The sequence below is a fragment of the Lagenorhynchus albirostris genome, chromosome 2 (genome assembly GCF_949774975.1).
Source record: "Lagenorhynchus albirostris chromosome 2, mLagAlb1.1, whole genome shotgun sequence".
Lineage (NCBI taxonomy): Eukaryota > Metazoa > Chordata > Mammalia > Artiodactyla > Delphinidae > Lagenorhynchus > Lagenorhynchus albirostris.
In genome coordinates, this window is record NC_083096.1 from 133,844,436 (window position 1) to 133,865,461 (window position 21,026).

Genomic DNA, 21,026 nt, shown 5'->3' on the forward strand with positions numbered 1-21,026 from the left:
TGCTGGTCGGCACCAATCCTCTGTGTGCGAATCTCTCTGCTTTGCCCTCTGCACCCCTGTTGCTGCACTCTCCTCCTTGGCTCCGAAGTTCCCCTCAGCCCACCCCTCATCTCCACCAGTGAAGGGGTTTCCTAGTGTGTGGAGACTTTTCCTCCTTCCCAGCTCCCTCCCAGAGGTGCAGGTCCTGTCCCTATCCTTTTGTCTCTGTTTATTCTTTTTTCTTTTGCCCTACCCAGGTTCGTGGGGAGTTTCTTGCCTTTTAGGAGGTCTGAGGTCTTCTGCCAGCGTTCAGTAGGTGTTCTGTAGGAGTTGTTCCACATGTAGATATATATTTCTGATGTATTTGTGGGGAGGAAGGTGATCTCCACGTCTTACTCCTCCGCCATCTTGAAGGTCTCTCCTATAGTTTTTCTTCATAAGGATTGCCTCAGACACTTCAAAACTTGCAAGATGGAGTCCAAGCTTTCTGACCTGCCTGACCTACAAGGCCATGAACAACCTGGTCCAACCCATCTTTCCAGTCCCATTTCCTACCACTCTCTGATCTAGATACTCAACTCTTATCCAGGTGGTCTAACCTCCAAATGGCACTGTGAAAAAGTGCCTGGCACATATTGGCACTTAAGGACTTATTGAATTTTTGAAAGAAAAATTGGAGGAAGTCAAATATCTCTCCCTCTTTTTGAAATGATTTCATTTTTCTTATTAAATGTTTTCATGGTAAAATTAAAACAAAAATATATAAAGAGTAAAGTAAAAATTTCATATAATTTTATCACCCAGGATTAACCATTGATAACTGTTCGGTGAATTTCTTTCCAAATTTTGTCTATGTATGTAGAAGCATATGTATGCATATACACACACATATGTGCACACATGAATCTCATTATATAAAATGTTGAATTATGTTCTTCTCACTTAACATTTATCCTAAACTTTCCCCCAATCTTTGAATACTCATGGATAATACTTTTTAATTTTCTATATAAATATCTATTGAGTATATAGTTTACTTAACATTCTCTTGTAGCTAGATCTGTAAGGTGTTTCTAGTTTTTGTAAATTATGAATATCTTATAATGAACATACTTGAAGGCAAATTTTATCAGCATGTCTGATTATTTCTTTAGATAAATTTTTAAACTAAAATTCTGGATCAAAATATATAGATAGTTAAAAGAATCCTTGATTCACACAGCCATGTTGTTTCTAGAATAATTTTATCAACTCATGTTCTCATCAAATTATATGAGTACAAACATCATCAACTTGCATGAGAATGATTAATTTTCAGGATATTTAAGCATGTGTCAAGTGCTTTTTTGGGGATAACTTTACTAAACATCTAGATAAGTTGAAGAATAGTTTATATTTTAATAATATTTAAACTTCCAATAGACTGTATCTCTCCACATATTCCAGTGTTATTTTTGGTCCTTTAAATTTTCAAAGTTTTCCTCCATAGACAAGTTATGCACATTTCTTAAATTTATTCCTAAGTATTTATAATTTCAACTGATATTGAGAATGGGATATTTTTCACATTGTATTTTCTAATTAGCTACCTCTGCTACATAAGAAAACTATAGATTAAAAAATATTTTTAAAGTCTCCTTCCCATCTTGTAAAGGAAATTTAAAAAGGAGGAGAGGCTTTGACTATCTTCCAAACATGCCGTATAATTTATTCTCCTCTAAATTTTGTTCATATGGTCTGGCTGCCCTAGAAAGCTCTTCTACTGGTTTTCTACCTAGGAAAATCTTAACTATGAGGAAGAGACTGTGGTGGTCTACCTGAACTCCTTTGCACAGAGGATGTAGGTTCTGGGACCACAAGTGGCACCAGCCAGATGTGCTCAGTACCCTTGTCAATGCTATATTCTCACTGTAATCAGGCTCTGTGGCATCTTGGCAACTGCCAGTACCAGCCAACAAAGAGGAAGAGAAATGCCTGGTCATACCTCATACCTGCTGGCTGTACAAGCACCTACATGTACTGGCCTTCTAGTGCACCAGTCTCTTTGTTTAAGCCAAAAGGGTCAGGCCCTCCAGTCACCCATTTTCTCTGGTATGGTCGTGGTGTTTACCTCTTGTTGTTCAGCTCCAAAACCACTCCTCTACATTCTGCTCTGTGATGCTGGGGTCAGGGTCTGCAAACTATGCTTCTGAGAAACTTTTGCCAGGTGGCTTCCTATTAGCTGATGGAACGTCAGTGGGGAGAACTGGAGGGACATTGGAAGATGGAAGGAAGTAGAAGGACTTTTTCTATTTTTAGTGTTGGTGTCACTACAGGAAAAACAGCAGCAAAGTATAGCTATGGCTTCAGCTCCCAGCTTCATTTGGCACTCCCCAAACCAGTTGCGTTGTTCCCTCTTAAAAGTACCAGCACCAGCCAGCCACACCCTCCCCAAGTTCTGAGCACCAGCATGTATGTGGGGACCTCTTCTGACCTCTTCTAGGCCCTCTCTCTTCTCTTTTGTTCCCATAGCATTTGACTCATAGCTGCTTTCTGTAGTTACAAATATTTGGGTTACCTCTGCTTGCCATTTTTGCCCTTGCAACTTTCCATCATCTTTGTAACCAATTCTCTGTCTTAAGTCCCCTCTGTTTGAAATACCTAGCTTGGTTTCCATTAAGGCTGAGAAGAAACCTGTGGTTACTTTGGTTGAATACAGCCAGCCCAGACCTGTCTGCCCAGATACAGTGAAGCCCACACCCAACCATTAAGATGGTTCTGGATTCTATCTCATCAAGAAAGTTGCAGGTATCAGGCATAAATGCCAGAGAATTTTCTCTTCCCTCCCAACTAAAGTAACTGGAAGAGGGAAACACTCCCCCTTCAGCCCCGCAGCCCCCTGAACACTTCACACTTAATCCTTTGTATCTTGGCTCAAGAATCAACTTCTCAGGATCAAGATGTTTGAGGGTAGGTAAGCTGGCCCCTCTCACACAGAAACCGACTAGGAATGAGCCAAGGGGTTCTTTTTGGGCTTCATGAATATGTACTTATGGAGGTGGGTGTGGACTTGTAGCTCTAAGTGTCCATATATTTTTATACTTCTATTATCTCCAAACCTTAAGTAATACACACTTACTGACTTTATTTCCTTTCCTTTTATTCCACACAAATTTGGCTTTCACCACTATCCACTAGACCAGCGGTCCCCAACCTTTTTGGCACCAGGGACTGTTACGTGGAAGACAATTTTTCCATGAAGGGGGCGGGGGAGAGGAGATGGTTCAGGTGGTAATGTGAGCAATGGGGAGCTTACATGAAGCTTTGCTCACCTGCCTGCTGCTCACCTCCTGCTGTGTGACAGGCTTCAGACTGGTACCAGTCTGCGGCGCAGGGGTTTGGGACCCCTGCACTAGACTATACATTTTCATGAGTTAAGGGATCATATCTATTTCAACCACCTATTAGCAGTAGGTAACATATGCAATGAATGTTTGTTAAATGACTGATTTGGCTAGAATTCCTATTTCTAAGGTCATTAGTGATATATTATTTACCAATTTCAGTGGACACCTTCAGACCTTACTATATTTCTCTGCTGGTATTGATGCTTTCACCCCTTGGTTTTCGTGGCTCCTGGTTTCCTGCCTCCTCTCTTGCCACTACTTCTCACTTGGCTTGGTAGCCTCCTCATGGAGATCCCACCATATCTTCATTTAATTCCCCACTCTAGTCCTTGCAGAGATGGCTCCAGATGGCTCCTAGATGATGACAATAGATTACTCAACTAATTTTTGCCATCCCTCTGGAACGTGATATTGTTTCTGATTTACTCTTTTGGATGGGGTGGGGGTAGGACATTTTCAGAGACCTCCGCTTGACTTTACCCACTACGGTAGCTTTGATCCTGTAGATCAAGGACCCAATATGGGAGTGGCACCAAGTATATCAAATCTAATTATAAATTCAGGGACAGGGGAAGTGACCACTCGTGGGTCATGGACCCAGTGAACACAGAGTAAACTGGACTTTAGCCAGGATTCCATCTATTACTTGGCACCTATAGTCCCCTACTCTAAGAGAGGCTCCATGATGATGATTCAGATCTCTGACTATTCATACTGTGTCTGATAGTCCTTGAAATGTTTGGGTATTTCCTTTTCCTCAGTGTGTAATTAGGTCCTACATGGCCATTATTCCTTTTGGAGAAGGACCAGGGAAATCATTACCATTTGCTGGGGTGTTACAGGGTTCTTCCTCCTGGAGACCTGGCCTTCTGTTGAATTAGTGAGTCTGGGTCTGAAAATAGATTCAAGTCCAGAAACTAGACAAGATACTGTCCCTTTTTAAAATGAGGGTAACTGCCTTCAGCCCCGTGATCATCTATCCTTGATTTCTTTGGAGGTAAAATCTGATTAAGACACTTTTTGACTGTCCATCTCTTTTGCCTTGAGGGATGCCATATTCTATTAAGTATCCTAATAAATCTCTGCAGGTCAAGCCCTCTTGGCCACTGCTCTAACTATGGTCTCAATATAATTGTGTCCACTCAACTTCAAGCAGTTAAGCACCACCACCTAACCTCTACTGCTTTGGGGATCCCATTATACCCATTGCTATGTGAGTCTATTTCTGAACTGGCCTCTCCCACTGAGAGACTTAGCCTACTGGACAAGGCTCTGGAACATTTCCATGATGCCCAATAGAATGGGAAGTCACTAAAGAGTTTTTAAGCAGTGGGTAATAAGGTCACGTTTGTGTCTTTGAGGCATTCTGACATTCTTACCAGAACATTCTTTCTGGTCTTGGTAAATCGTGTATCTTCTTGGCCTTCTCATGGAGCACAACCATTTGGTGAGTCTTCTAGCCTTATTTAGTATATCCATTCCAGCATGCCTACTTCTGTGAACCTTTTAAACAACTTTCTCAACCATCTGGAATAGCAATTCTGACATTTTGATTTCAGTTAATGGGGCCCATTGCTTTTTCCAATACTTTTAGGAGCTGTCCTAGAAGTGAGTTTGTATCATCTCTTGGAGTCCTCGTCAGTGTATTATATCTTGTATTTTAGCAGAGTGCTTCCGAATCAGTAAACTCAACCTTATCCAATATTATGTTCCAGTCCCCTTGATCATGAACCCTCAGAATCTAGCTCCACACCTACTCCACAGCTTCTGCTGTACATATCGGTTATGTCTTGTTGCACCTTTGGGGAAGAGTTGCTTCCTTTCTTTATGAGACCTAGTACATCTCCAGCTGCATTGCTGTGACCCAATCCTAGTTATAGGCCTACTGGCAAGGAGGGGAGGTGGGCAAAGTCCTGAGGGGGCACTTATTTTCTTGCAGGGCAGAATTCTCTGTACTGTCTTCAAGCATGGGGGAGTTCTCATTCTTACTAAGGACAGTGGGCCATTTCTCAAGACGGAGAGAGTTCAGATGAGTCTAGGAGTTCAAAATTTGAAGGGGCATTCAGTCAGACAATCCCAAGTGTGAGGTTTTAATTTTTTTCCAACCAGGGCCCTAACCCTGCATAACATGTATGCTTTGGTTAGTAATTTAACCTTTTCTAGAATTCAGCCACTTTGACTATGAAGTCCTGGGCCTAGGCCTCATCTTTCTCTGTCCTCCTACTGTAGCAAATGAGAGCCCTATCATATTACCAGGGAGCCCCTCTGGCTTTCACAGTTGGTTTTGCAATTCTTGTTTATCTCTCATTGCTTTTCATTATCTTTTTCCAGTGTATCAATTACACTTAGCAAGAAGTATCCAATCCCATTGTCCTAATAATTAGTAATTACCCCATAGGTCTCAAATGCCTAATGCATTACACCAGCTAATACCAACCCCTCCTCTGATACATCGTTTCAATTCACAATCCAGGAGCTTGTGAACAACAGGGTCAATACCCACTGCCAGAGTCTATCTGTCTCCTACCTACCACCAGTGGTGGAGTCCTTCTTGCCAGTCAGCCAGTAAGTGATTCAGCTCCCAAACCCCAATAATCACCTACTCTTTTGGACCACTCCTGGTGTCAACTGTCACAGGTTGGATTCTCTGGAAGCAGAGAGTGAGATGGAGATTGACATGCAGGATGTTTATTAGGGATCAACACCTGTGGCAGGCAGGTGAGGAAGCAGAATTGGGCAGAGAGAGAAGTCCAGCTGTGATGGCAGGCCTGACAAAACCTCAGCCAATTCTACAGGGAGCTCTAGAGTGTGTATGATCTGCTAGTATTATTCCAGCATGAGACAGAGTAACTGTCATATATATGTGTATATATATATATATATATATATATATATTATATATACACACACACACACACACACACATACACATAAATAATAGAAAGAAATTTATTATGAAGGATCAGCTCACTTCATTATAGAAGCTAAGAAGTCCCATGATCTGCTGTCTGCAAGCTGGAGGTCCAGAAAAACGAGTGGTGGAGTTCCAGCCAAACCCAAAGGCCTGAGAACCAGGGGAGCCAAAGGTGTAAGTCCCAGTCTGAGTCCAAAAGCCCGAGAACCCAGAGCACTGATGTCTGAGGGCAGGAGAAGATGGATGTCCCAGCTCAAGCAGAGGGAAAATTCACCCTTCCTCAACCTATTCAGGCCTTCAAAAGATTGGATGATGCCCATCCTCTTCGGTGAGGGCAACCTTTCTTTACTCTGTCTATGGATTCAAATGCTAGTCTCTTCTGAAACACCCTCAGAAACACCCAGAAATAATGTTTTACCAGCTATCTGGACATCCTTTAGCCCAATCAAGTTGACAAAATTAACCATCATAACATCTATCCTCTCTTTTCTTCCTCTACACCTTTTTCTTCCATGTTCTTCATCATTAGGGTGGAACTATTATTCACCCAGGCATCTGGAAGCCATTATGTTTCTCCTCCTTCACAATTATCATATCACTACACTTTAATAATTTAATATCCCAAATATTTCTCTGATCTATCCCTTCCTTTCCATACCTACTACCTAGACATTGAGCTCAGAACCTCAATGTCTTTCCCCTGGACTATTGCAATAGCCTTCCAATTAGTCACCTGGCTTTCAGTCCCCAATCCATCCTTCACTAAACCTCACTAGAGTGAGGTTTCTGAAATATAAATCTGACCTGATTACTTGAAAACTCTTTAATGACTCCCAATTCATTCATTCACTCAGTAATGGATTCATTCACTCGAAGAATTGCTCAGGTCAAAAACGTTGTAGTCAGAGAAAACTCTTCTCTTTTCCTCACAGGCATCAAGTCCTTAGCAGCTTTAAAATGTATTCTGAATTCGATCACTTCTCAACACTTCCACTTGGTTACCCTGGTCCAAGTCATCCTTATGCCTCCTGCAGACAAGTGAAATAGGCCTGCATCTGGTCTTTGTGTTTTCTCTATTGTCTCTCTGTCATTTCTCCACAAGGTAGACAGAATAATTTTTCTAACATGTAAATCAGATCATGTTCCAACAAAAAATGAAATATGTCATACTGAGCAAGGGGGTATAGGGTCTGTGAGGCCTTGCATTTTTCTTCCTCCTGGCTCTCCCTTTCCCTAACCCCCAGCCTGCTATCCAATTTCTGACTCTTATGGTCTGTTAGCAAGGGAGGGAAGAAGAGATAAAGGTCAAGAAAACCCTTATTTGAGTTGGTTCTATCATAGGCTGGCCTCATGCTCTTGGGCCTGACAAATGTTTAAAGCTACCCCTTTCTCCAGTGGAGTGTTTTCCAGGGCTTTTCTGGAAGTTCCCATTTGGGCCTTCCAACTGCAACTTCAATGCACATTTTCCTTTAGCTTGATGTTTCTCCTATCTGCTGACCCTGGCTCAAGAGGGGCCATTCTCCATGGACTCACACTTGCTGGAGTCCCTTCTCCCAGGAGGTTCAACTGGACAGATCTTAAAAGGTCTGGAGCTTAGCTCTCTCTTCAGCATTTCCCACATCTTGTCCATGGGAAATACTCATCCCTTGTCTCATCAAATTAAGGGTGTGCAGGACTTTCCCCAGCTCAGCAGCCCTCTCCTGATTCCACCATCAAAGTGGCCAGTCATTCTGTTTCTCAGCTTCTAGATTTCCCAGTGGATGTCAGCATTCAGGCCATGGTTATATGTACCAACATGTTGCTCTCTCCATGTGGCCAAGTTGAAGCCCCGTCACTTAGCTAGAAATGAAGGAGGTAGATCCCTCTATCACCAACTCCCCATCTTTCAACAACTCACACACACATCCCTTTCTAAGAAGGTTTAGGATCTCAAAGTATTGTTCAAAGAGTTCTAGAATACACATGCCAATTAGAAAAGGCAAGGGCTGTCCATTTTAAGGTCACTGGGTATACTTCCTACTTAGCTGTTTCAAGGTTAGGAAGAATCACTTATCCAATTACTGGGGACATGAGACAATGACAGCTCTTTCCTAGAATGGATGAAAAGAAAAGGATGATGCTGAGAAAAGAATTCCAACCCTAATTTAAGAAAGACACTATGAAAATAATGTCAGTATTTCAAATGACATATCAAAGGAGGGGCACTAGGCAATCAGATAGCTTTTTCCTAAGAGTGACCTTATTGGAGTATAATTGCTTTACAATGGTGTGTTAGTTTCTGCTGTATAGCAAAGTGAATCAGCTATAAATATACATATATCCCCATATCTCCTCCCTCTTGCGTCTCCCTCCCACCCTCCCTATCCCACCCCTTTAAGTGGTCACAAAGCACTGAGCTGATCTCCCTGTGCTATGTGGCTGCTTCCCACTATCTATTTTACATTTGGTAGTGTATATATGTCCATGCCACTCTGTCACTTCAGAGTGACCTTATTTTTAACACAGACCACCAGGAAGAGTGAAATACAAGAACAGAGTTTCCTTTGCCCATGATCACCTCTATCTTAGAACTTCCATACTAACCAGGGAAATTTCTTTGTTGGAAAAGTGTTAGATGGAAGAGAAGTAGAGGCTACTCAAGCAGTTGTTTTTATTGTTGTTGTTGTTTCTCTTGTATGACTAAAGAACATTTATCTACTCAACAAACATATTTTGAGCAGCCCCATGTGCTAGGAGCTGAAGAGAGAATAGTAAAGAAGATGCTAAAAAGGGCCTTATAGTCTAGATAGAAAAGCATGCTGATTTTAGTGTTATTTTGCTATTCAAATTAGAAAAATGCTTACAGGAATCTGTAGCATAACCTACAGTATTTTTCAGAGAAATTCGTGTTGAGGAACAGTTATTTTGTATTTTACCACTTAATATGCAGGTTACCAGACATTCTGAATTCAAAAGGCAGTGAAAAATGGAAGAAAATATAGAATGAAATGGATAGGAATCATTACAAACAAATGTTAATTTTAATAATAATGTCATAAATTATAATTATTATAATAGTTATTTTTACAAATAACCTTTATTGAGCACTTGACCAAGTGTCAGACCTTATGCCAAGGACTTTCACGGATTATCTCATTTAATTTTCATAACAAAACATTTAGATAAGTATATTATTATCTCCATTTTATAGATGTGGGATTTGAGGCATGACTAGTAGGTGACAGAGCCAGATTTGAAAAGGGCTGAGTTTTAACCATTTCTTCATGAAATCTGGGAGTGAAAATGTACTACATACATTCCCTCAGTAGTCGATTCTCCACTGGAGTCGGTTTTAGATGAGATCCGTCCTCAGTGGATTATTGCAGATAACCCATGGTTTGTCAGTCACAAGGGAAAGGTTTCTGGTGCTCAACTCTATTTTGTGAACTTTAATGTGTGCAAATAATAAGAATTTTCTCCCAAAACGTATTTGTTCCATTAATATTATCACCTTTGCCTGTTTTGTGTTGGAAAATCAGTGACGTCCCGTTGTAAGCTTTCATCTTAATTGTCTTCAATGAAATTGTACTGAAAGAAGGAAGGCATTTGGAAGCAATGAGCTTCAGGGAGTCTTCCAGGCATCTCGGAATATCACAGCCTTCGTGAAGTGTTCTCATTGCCTGTGGGATGTGTGGGCCCCAAATTCATGGCCTCCTTCACAAGGGAGTCTTCCCCTTCTCCAGCAGAACTGAGCTCCTCTGTGAGATCACTTCCTTGACTGTCTGTCTCCCACCAGTGCTCCATTAGTGGCTCTGAAGCCCTCTTTCAGAAGCAGAAAGAAGCCCATGGTTCCAAGCTGAGGTGCTGAGGTTCCACTGCTATGCCCTTGACCACACGGAGTCAAATTTTAGGAATATCTGCTAGAAAAAAAAGAGCAGCCCCTCATGCTGAGAGAAAGTCTCCCAAGTGGAGTCGGTTCTCTGGAAAACAACTGGATATGGTGTTGGTCTTTATTACAGTTTCCACAGACTAAAAAAAAAAAGTTGTTTATAAAACAAAAGCCACATCGATTTGATACGGTAACATTTTTGAGAATTTTGTTTTTGCACAGCGGAAACCAGGGCTGATGTGCTCATGGTGGAAATGGAGCCTGTTCAGTTACCCCAAAGCACCTCTCCTAAAACACGAATCTGAGTAAGCCAGGCTCGGCCTTGCCAGGAACAGCCGGCATTGTTTGGCTCTTTGGAGAGACAGGCGAGGCCAGCAAAGCCCTCACACCATGCAACACCACGCTCGCACACCCAGGCTCAGGCCTGCCCTCCGAGGGACGCCTCCAGGGTCCTCACCTTCCCTCCAGTCCCTGGACCGCATGGTGGAGGACACGGTTCTGGCCTGTCCTCTCCAGCGCTAGGACCACCTGGGCAAGAGGAGACTCCTCTCTTGTTTGCAGTTCTGTTCTCAGACAGTGAAAGACGCCAAACGAAACATTCAAGTTTCCTGCTGTTTTGAGCCAGATCATGTGAAAACTAAAGAAAATCTATGTTTGCTGGCTTTGAGAACAGGAGTAACTACTTTTTTAAGCACAAAGGAAGCAACTTACAAGGAGCGCCAGACTCACGGTGAGAAAGTAAAATGTGTAGGAATCCTATTAAAATTGGGGCTTTGGGAGACCTCCTATTGGCTGTGTCTTCATTTTCCATACCACTAGAATAGTTGATTTTCCCTCTTCCTGTCATTCTGTGGTGAAAAATTAAATTCAGTGCTGCAAGCAAAAATTTGGGGGGAAAGATTTCTTATGTTTTGTAGAGTACTGTACTATAGAAACTATTTGGATAGTTTATATATATATATATATATATATATATATATATACACATATATATATGTGTATATATATATATATATTTCCCTACAAAAATGAAAAGAGATACTTCATTTGTTTGATTCATTCAGTATCATGGTGACTTAGGGCTGGACACCAGCAGTCTAGGTTCCTGCTCTCAGGAGTTCACATGTGCTAAGTGGGGGAGATAGACAACAAATTCGTAAACTCTGAAATATATCATGTAATTTCTGACAGTGATAATGCTTTGAGAAAAAATAAAGCAGGGTGAGGAGATAGAAAATGAATAGGCAAGGTGGTCAGAGAAGGTCTCCAGGAAGAGAAAATAGTTGAACAGAGAGCTGAAGATCTGGAAGGAGTGAGCCATGCACAGTTCTAGAGGAAGGGCATTCCAGGCAAGGCTGGTGGCTCAAGCTGAGTACAGGAGGGAAAATGGTGTTGGATGAGACTGGAAAGGTCAGGGCATGTTGGTTCCTGTTTGCCATAATAAGGAATATAGACTTTATTCCAAGTGTTATGGGAAGCCTTTGAGAGACTTTGTTTACTATCAGCTTATTCTCTACCCAGTTCCAAAAAGAGAGAGAATTTTATCCATTCATTCAACAGTTATTTATTGATCACTAAGCATATATCAGACTGGGTCCAGTGCTTTAAAAATTATGACCTCTGTCATCAAATGAGGGGATAAGAAAATAACATGAACAACCAGAACAAACATAGAATCAAGAAAGTTGCAAAAGAGAGGGAAAAATATTACTCTTAATAATAATAATGTAAGAAGATAAATTACAAATATTAATGCTGATTAATAAGAATGCTATGCCCTAGGTACTATTCATGTATTTTTTTCACATGACTCAATGCCTTATGTATTGTTATTCTTCCCTGTAAACGAGGAAACTGAGGTCAGAAAAGCAAAGTAATATCACAGACCAGAAATCGATTAAGCTGAGATGCCGGGATTTGAATCCAGGTTTGTCTGATTCTAAAGCATAAAGTTTCTCTCCTCATAGGAAGGAGCTACTGTGACAAGCTACATATTTTGTAACTCAGTATGTATAACTGCTGCTTCTAAGAATAAGATACTTCATCTAGCAGACTTGGGTCAGATTGGCTTCAGAGATATATTCCAAAGTTAAATGTACCCACTGTAAAGTGGGGTATTAAAATTCTTAAAAAACAATACCCAAACACTGCAAGGAGAAGAGCCCAAAATGATTTTTTCCTTCAGAAAACATGTTACCATCTTTAATAATAGCGTTCTATTTGTTTGTTCCTCAATTTTCTTGTGCCCCCAACTGCATTGTCCCTGGCATAAGTGCAAAAAATCATGTCTGATTGTTCACCATTTTATTTGCAGAGCCTAGCACAGCACCTAAAACACAGTAGGTGCTCAATTAATATTTGTTGAATGAATTAATTAATTACACTTCATTTTCTTTCTTTCCAGGGCCTGCCTTTACTGCCGTGTACCACTCCAGACAGCATGCACAGTTGGTGGAGAGTATAATAAACATCAGAGATATTTTGCAATTCATGGCTGACCCATGCTGACCCTTTCTTTAATTAAACCTTCCACTTGTGAATGAATCATTTCTTCCATTAATTAAAATAGGATACACTTATGTCTCTGTAAAGTATGTGTCAAAAGAAAGCATTCCACCTAAAATATATACAGGAGGCACTGACCACCGTGGAGAGTCATCCATCATAATCTGCTAAAAAGATCAGCTCTGGAATTAGAACGAGCACAATCATCTCTTATGCCCTCCAAAATACAAGTTGCAGCTTCTCACCCGATCTGTCAGCTCCTGTCTTAATATAGGGAGTAAAGCATAGTGTGAAGCCGTAAGAGGACCGTTTATTTTGTAGGGCAGGGCAGGCGGCCCCAGCGCTCCGGTAATGCCATCATCTCTAATAACTGCTTGGAGCCTGTGCTCTCTGGAGACTTGTCTCTTGATTGTTAGAGCTGGAAGGCAGCGGAATCTCACTGTTGCGAGGCTCAACAATTGCTCCTGCAATTCCTCCGAAAGCCAAGAGGATGACTGAGAAATCTGACGGCGCTGTTTAGGTGGACAAAGCAAGTTCGTGTTCCCACTCACCCCCACCGTCTCCTTCTGGAAGAAGTGGGCTGCAGAAATCGATTTGCAGTCTTTAGCTCCAGGAAACAGTGAGCCCATGCAGCCACTGTTCAAAATATTTTGCCTCAGAGGAAACTCTGCACTCTCCAAACTCCAAAGACCTCGATGAAGTACATAAGTTATGTTTAAAAATCACCACTGGGGATTCTCCAGGCAAGATGAAAAGGAAAGAAGGATAAAGCATTGAGAAACTCAAAGTGCCTCAGGTCCTCTAAAAACAAGTTTTAAATATCCCGCAAGATTTCAAATGCAGCAATTTTTGAGAAAGCGCGACATTGTAAAGCCTGTTCTCTCGGTGAAGTGTCAGGCTCCATAAGAGTAGGAATGATAAACACTCTTCCTGCATATTTAGGAGGCTGTTTCAGAAGACGCCAAGTGATTGCTAAAACAGTCGTGCAATTTAGTGTGTTTTAGTACCACAATTTTCTGTCCAATACTAATTGCTCTTTTATTTTTCCTTCAATTAATCCCGTAAGGCAGGTGCAAAAATGTAGGAATGATAAGGACATTTGCCATCATTGGGGCTATTTCCAATGGTGAAAGGAAGGCCTGGAAAGGTGAAGTGACTTGTCCAAGGCCAAGGGCAGGTTCATGGCAGAGCCAGGGCTCCCAACTATGTCTCCTCTCTCACAGTCCTGGGCTCTTTCCCCTGTGTTTCAAATGAGGACTGAGTCAAGGGTGATTTATTCCCCCAGCACAGTGCTAGGTACAGTGCCTGTGGATTGATTAATGCATTGATTCCCACAGAATAAGAGATTCGAGATTACTTGACAAATCTCTCAAGTACTCAGGAAAAAAAAAATCAATAGTTTTTCTTTGACTTCAAGTCCAAGTTATTTGGAGTATTTCAGAGGTACTTTTCTCCTGCCTTCAATACTTCTCTGATACTCACTGGCTTGTCTCCTGGGTCAAGATATATCAGACTGAAAAGAGGAGGTATATGAGAGATTTAACAATTAGTGGAAATGGACCATAACACTGGAGAATTAATTGTTCACATGGTATAGAATAGTGATTAAGAACATTAACTCTGGAGTCAAGTTGCCCTGGGTTCAAATGCTAGCTTTGACATTTAGAAGATGTGTAGTCTAAGATCACTGATTGCGGGCTTTTTAAATCCCGGGGCCTCAGTTTTCTCCTCTGTAAAATGGAAATTTTAGTACCTACTTTACAGGCTTGACTCAAGGATAAATTTTAAAATCTGGCTCCCTTTATATGTGTGATTTAATGACATATTCAAACAGTAACATTAGAACAAGAGCTATGAAAAAATTAGACCATTAAATTTGCTTTATATTGATTGAAGCCCTAATACTAGGTCATTTTTGAGAGAAGAGCATCCTTGTGCTATTTGGTGATGTTATTTCCTCTCTCTCGGCCCCCACTCCACACCACCCTAGTTTAAATGCCCAGGTCCCTTGTCTGCATAACTGCAATAGCCTCCTCTCTGCTGCTTGTCTCTTTCTCTTTTTATCTCCGATCTAGTTCTTCTTGAGTAACCATTTAAAGACACATATTTGGCCATATCATGCTCTAACCGAAAAGCCTTCGGGGATTCCTGTGGCTTACACAATAAAGCAGTACAGACTGGTCCCAACCCCCTATTGTAACTCATTCCTACCAGCATCATCCCCACACCCCACGTTCTAACCAAACAGGACTACTCACTGTTCCCTCAACGCCCCATGTACTAATACACCTCTGTGCCTTTGCTCATGATGTGCTCTTGGCCTGAAACCATCTTTTCCCACTTCATCACCTACTAAATTCCTGGTCATCCACCAAAGCCCAGCTACAATTTCACCTCTTCAATTAAGCCTTTCCTTACTCCACTCCCCTCCTGGCAAAATTAATTACTCCTTGCTCTGTGTGCGATGCCACTTTGTTCTTATCTCACAAATAGCATTTACTGCATTAAATTATATTTTGTTGTATATGTGTCTGTCCCCAGCGAAACCTGGATTAGCAAACATTCGAAACCATTCCCTCCTTCCAAACCCATGACTCTTTTCCCCACTAAGATCAAGTGCTGCCTAGAATTGTTTTTAACTAGTGCTCTGAGCAGCCCCTCTAAATCCCTGAGTTGACACCAGAGTGAAACAGATTTGCAACCTGTAGCTAAAGTATGATGGCCATGGGTACAGGACCATGTCTGTTTATCTCTCTACCTCTAGTACCTAGTGCAATACCTAGTACTTAATAAATGTTTGTTAAGTACATGAAAGCAAGGAACCACAGCAATGTACTATCTATTGGATGTGAACTCTTAGGAACAATTCTGGGTGCTGAGAGTGTAGAGTCAGACATAGATTGTTAGTACTTGACACCACACTTCATATCCTAGACTTGGGGACATGGAAATGTAAATTCTGTCTGTAAAAGGAGCTCAGATTTGGGAAATTGTTACAAAGTAATTCAAAACTCTTTTATACACACAGACACGCTTGCTTGGAAGACAATGTACCTTTTTAATATCATATGAACTTATCAGCCATGAGGTAGAATACTTATCTTCTTCATCCTTCTTCACCAAATATTCCAAATAAGTCTTTATATCTAGTTTTATAATGTAAGTTAACAGGAAAGTAAGATTTATTTTATAGAAATTATAATAATTATTATTGTTAATAATAGCAAACATTTACTGGCTCCTCAGTATGTACCAGGCACTGTCTTAGCTGCTCGATATGTATTAGGTCATTTGATCTACACAACAGTGCTATGAGGTTGGTGATTATCTTCATTTTGCAGATGAGAAAACAGAGTCTCAGAGAGGTTAAGTCAATTGCATGACATTTCACATCTAGTAAATAACAGAAGTGAGATTCAAACCAAGATGTGCCAAATTTCAGAAACCATACCTTAACCGTCATGTTATATCTCATGAGAACCCACACTGCATCTTGTATTAGTCAGCTTTTTCACAATAATGCTGTGTAACAATCATCTCAAAACTCAGTGGCTTAAAACAGCAAGCATTTATTCTCATGCTCAAAGGTCTGCAGATCAACTGATTCAGCTGAGTTAGGCTGAGCTCAGCTGGGAGGGTCTGTGAATTTAGCTTATATTTGCTCCATATTTTTTATTTTGGACTCCAGACAGTAGTTACCCAGGGTATCTCACGGCAGGTGACCAGTGCACAAGATTGAAGCTAAATTGAGGAAAGCACAATGTTTTTCATGTCCACAAACATTCCAGTGGCCAAAGCAACCCAACATCAATGGGGGAGGAAAGTGAAGGCCCATGATGGAATGTTGAAGGGAGTAAATATTTACTACTAATAATACCAAGTATCACACGGTACCTTTATTTATTTTTTAAAAAGGTCTTGGCTACTTAATCTTTTGCAGTTAGGCAGGTATTTCATTTTGCCTCTGAGCAATGACACAAAGTTCAAAAGCTGCTGCTGAAGGCTTCAGCCCTTCTAGTCTTTACGTAGTTGTGTGTGAGTACTAAAATGCTGACCTTTGAACTCTTTAGAATGGCACCGTAGTTGGAAGATTGAAAATCCACACTTTTCTTCACCTGATTCTTTGCCAAGTTCATGAAGGTGTTTATATATTTTTTAAAACCTTCCAATAAATCTTTGATTTCCTCAAGAGCAGTGTATTTTCAGAAACCTAGAAGTTCTTGTGAACAGCTCTTATACAGGCTCAGAATAAGGTTACAGAGTTTCAGAGTAGCTTAGAGGGCACTTAGTTCAACTTTCTCATTTTACAGATGAGGAAACAAATAGTTTCAGTGTCAAACTTCCAATTATTGCATACTGTGAGCTGCATTTTTTTTCTCATATAAGGAAAGCAATGAGAAAAATCTCGGGGGCAACCTTTACACGTCATGCTGCAACTGTAATTCTGTAACGGGGACCTCCATTCAGTTTATTTTATGAGAACCCTCATGACTTTGCTCACTATATGACCACGACCAACTTCCCTGATTGCCTATGAAAAACAAAAATCAAGTCTTTCCCTTTCTCTTTATAATCTTGGGGAGCTTCTGCTTTGAGAGCCAGCAGAATAAGCTGAGAGACACCTGGTCACCTGCTCCAGTATCCTGAAGACGAGAGCTGTTTTCCACAAGGGAGAGAGACAGAGAGGCACCACGCCCAGTTTTCCAGGAAGGGAATTATGACTATCTTTCCAGGCCAAACACTTTCAATATTTAACTAATATTCTCTGCTATTAAACCAGTACATTTAGAAGGGAGAGTATGCTGGGGTGAGGATGGGAGTGAAGATTAGAAAACTCTAAGGTGAAAAGTACAGTTGATTAAATAAGTACTGATGGAATGAATACATGCTATGGGCCAAATCTGGTGCTAGGGACTAGGGTGATGATGTAAACAAGACAGAAAAAGGTCCTGTGTTCAGGATGCTTCCAGTCTAGCTTGGACATGTAACTAAAGTGCTATCAAAGCAAAAGTATAGGGTATCATGGGAGGGTATAATGCAGCATTTAGCTGAGTGTATGTAAGGAGGGGCTGAGACACAGTCAGAGAAGGTGTCCCTGGGTAAATGATGTTTCCCCAATAGAGTCTTTAGGGGGCAGAGGTCAAGAGCTTTCCAGAAAGAGTATAGAGCATGTGCAAAGGCCTAACAGAACTGAGAAATAGCTAAGGAAGCCACAGCTTAGCCAGGGAGGGGAGACCAATATGAGATTAATATAAGCCCCCCAAGCAGTTGGGTGGGGACTTATAGGACAAGAATAGAGTACAGAACTTTATTCTAAGGGTAAAGAGAAGACATTAAAAGTAATGTAAAGACATTAAAGTAGGGGAATGACATGATAATAGGATTTTCATTTTTAAAAGGAACACTTTGGCTGTAGTGACAAGAATAAATTGGAGATGGGGGAAAGAGAGAATTGGGGAATGTAAGAAAATTACATGGAGAACAAAATAAGACTCTGGAGCTGATTCCAAATACTCAGCCCAGGTTGGCTGTAGATGACGTAGAGTGAAGAGCTGGGCTGAATGTGTCCCCGTGTGTGTACGTGTGCCTGTTTGTAGATCACACAGAGCACGATGAAGGTCCTCTCTTCTCCCCAAAGTCACCCACACCTTCTAGATAGCTCAGGAATTGGATCACTCATTTGGTGTTTGAAACTGTCTCCAGAACATGCTGGTGGAAGGACAAGAATGGCTTTAGAGTTAAAGTTGGCACACTGGACACGCACACTTAGCTCCCTTTCTTCCTGAAACCCACTAACAGAGCAATGAGGATGGAAGCGGCAAAAACAGCAAAACCTGTGAAGGGCTGGTGACTGAGCTAGCAGACAAGGCGGACAAAGCCACCTGCAAAGCCTCTTGTGGGGAGACCCCCAGAGGGACTTGGGGACAGAGAGCATGGGCAGGAACTGGTGCTTCTGGGATCTCTGGAAGTGAGAGTAAAGGTGGGTCTGGAGCAGGAGGGTTGGCAGAAAGGGTGTAGAAGCAGGTAGTTTCCCTTGCCTCCACTCCCACTCTCCCCATGCCATGCAGTCACTTGACTTCCTCAGCAGTAAATGACAGCAGAGATTTATTTCCCAGAGACGGTAAACAGGGGATTTCTGAACTGGGGATGCAGGGAGAGTCGAGGTATGGGAGATCACTGTGCTGAAAACAGAGGGATTCAAGGAATATTGATGGGCTGACTGAATATTTGGACTCCAGCCTTCTTCCCCCACTCAGCTTCCAGACATATATTCTGTAAGAAGGGGATTGAAGAGTCTTCTCTGGACATCTGACCAGTCCAGGAGAAAAGGCCCACATGGAGGGTTCCCTAGGAAACAGTCTAGTCATATAACCCCCCCAGTGCCAAGTTGGGAAAGTTCTGGGAGAGATCTCAAGAAAATGAAATCAATAATTACTAATGTGTTTTTACACAACTGGGGCAGAATTTAGATTTGATTAAGGATAAGGTCATTAAAACCCAAGCAAGGGAAAAAACAAGCCAATTATTCACTCTAGGTGGAAAAAATGTGCAGGAAAGGAAAAATATTTTTGATATCCTACACAAGTTAGCTGCCTGCAGCATTTACACAGTCATGGTGATGGAAACATTAGATATTGATCTAACTGAGTTACAACATCACTATATTGGTCAGATGGAACACTATGTGTGTGTGTGTGTGTGTGTGTGTGTGTGTGTGTGTGACCTATAGAGAGCTAAGTCCCCATCTTGTATGTCGGGAAGCCAATAGATAACTTCTATAATTGAAATATCATGTAGCAACATAAATCTGTTATTTGGAAACTTATAGTTAAATATTAACAGAATCAGAAAAGTTGAAAGAGATTGTCTTTGGAGAGTGTGCAATGGAGGTGGGAAGCATTGCATGGCTTGTTAACTCCTATTTTTCATAATAAGCCATATAAAAATAGTTGACTCCTTCATATATGTATAATGTTAATGAAAATAAACATTAAATTTAAAGAGGAAGGCCTCCCTGGTGGCACAGTGGTTAAGAATCTGCCTGCCAATGCAGGGGACATGGGTTTGAGCCCTGGTCCGGGAAGATTCCACACGCCGCAGAGCAACTAAGCCCGTGTGCCACAACTACTGAGCCTGTGCTCTAGTGCCCGTGAGTCACAACTACTGAAGCCCATGTGCCTAGAGCCCGTGCTCCGCAACAAGAGAAGCCACCGCAGTGAGAAGCCCACGCACCTCAATGAAGAGTGGCCCCTGCTTGCTGCAACTAGAGAAAGCCCGCACGCAGCAATGAAGACCCAACACAGCCAAAAATAAAATTAATTAATTAATTAAATTTAAAAAATAAAGAGGATAAGAAAAAAGTAGTTATGCTAATATATCCCATTATTGGCTTTTTTTTTTTTTTGGTACTCCCTTCTGGATTTGACCGCAGTACCAAGTACACATAGCTGTTGCTTTACCTTGTGTTATGGGTTGAGCTGGGTCCCCCAAATGATGTAGAAGACCTAATGTAAATTACTTCAGAATGAGCCCGTATTTGGAGATAGGGTCTTTACAGAGGCAACCAAGTTAAAGTAAGGTCATTAGGGTAGGCCCTAATCTAAAATGACTGGTGTTCCTATAAAATGGGGAAATTTGGACACAGAGACAGAGGCACACACAGGGAGAATGCCATGTGAAGTTGAAGGTAGAGATCTGGGTGATGTATCTACAAGCCAAGGAACACCAAATGTTGCCCTCAGAAGCTAGAGAAGAGGCATGGAACAGAGTTTCCCTAACAGCCCTCTGAAGGAACCAACCCTGCTGACACCTTGATATTGTACTTCTAGCCTCCAGAACTGTGAGAAAACACAGCTCTGTTGTCTAAGCCACCCAATCTGTGGTACTTTGTTATGGGAGCCCTAGGAGGTAACACACATGGCATGCTATAGCTCAATTCTGTGGACTCAATAAAGGGAGGGACTATGTTTCTGAATCTTCCACTGAAAGGAGGAGAAAAGGAAGGGAGGAAAGAAAAGAGGGAGGAAACGAAGAAGAGATGGGCCAAAATGTGCCTAGATCAACCTTGACTGCAGCCGGAAAATCTTCCTTTGAGCAAGAGAGGTTATACTTCTGTCTCTAACTCTTTTATAACTGGAACATACATATGTATAATATTTGTAGTTGAAAAATAAATAAATACAAACATACACACATACCAAAGAAAAATGGAAAATGTTTCTCCTCAATTCTTCAAAATCTCCAAACGGGAGAATAAACTGGTAATGTTGAGATGAATAAAGTACATTGAGGTCAATAAAGGATTAATAGATTGTATTTTAATTTGTTGATTTTTCCTAACAAAGTAAGATAACTGCATCAGGGTAGACTGGGC

At 41.3% G+C, this 21,026-nt stretch overlaps 1 protein-coding gene across 2 annotated transcripts in view; it reads left to right on the plus strand.

Annotated features, from left to right (window-relative positions):
- The window catches only part of TM2D1 (TM2 domain containing 1), a 158,914-nt gene that overhangs the window by 130,387 nt on the left and 7,501 nt on the right, over positions 1-21,026 (plus strand). Inside the window, exon 6 of one of the 2 annotated variants that reach the window (XM_060139904.1) lies at positions 12,552-12,657. The exons of the other annotated variant lie outside the window; for it this stretch is intronic. Within the exon in view, the coding sequence (XP_059995887.1) occupies positions 12,552-12,611 (60 nt within the window). The 3' untranslated portion in view covers positions 12,612-12,657. Of the gene's footprint in view, positions 1-12,551; positions 12,658-21,026 lie in introns of those variants that run through there. 2 annotated transcript variants of the gene reach the window in all.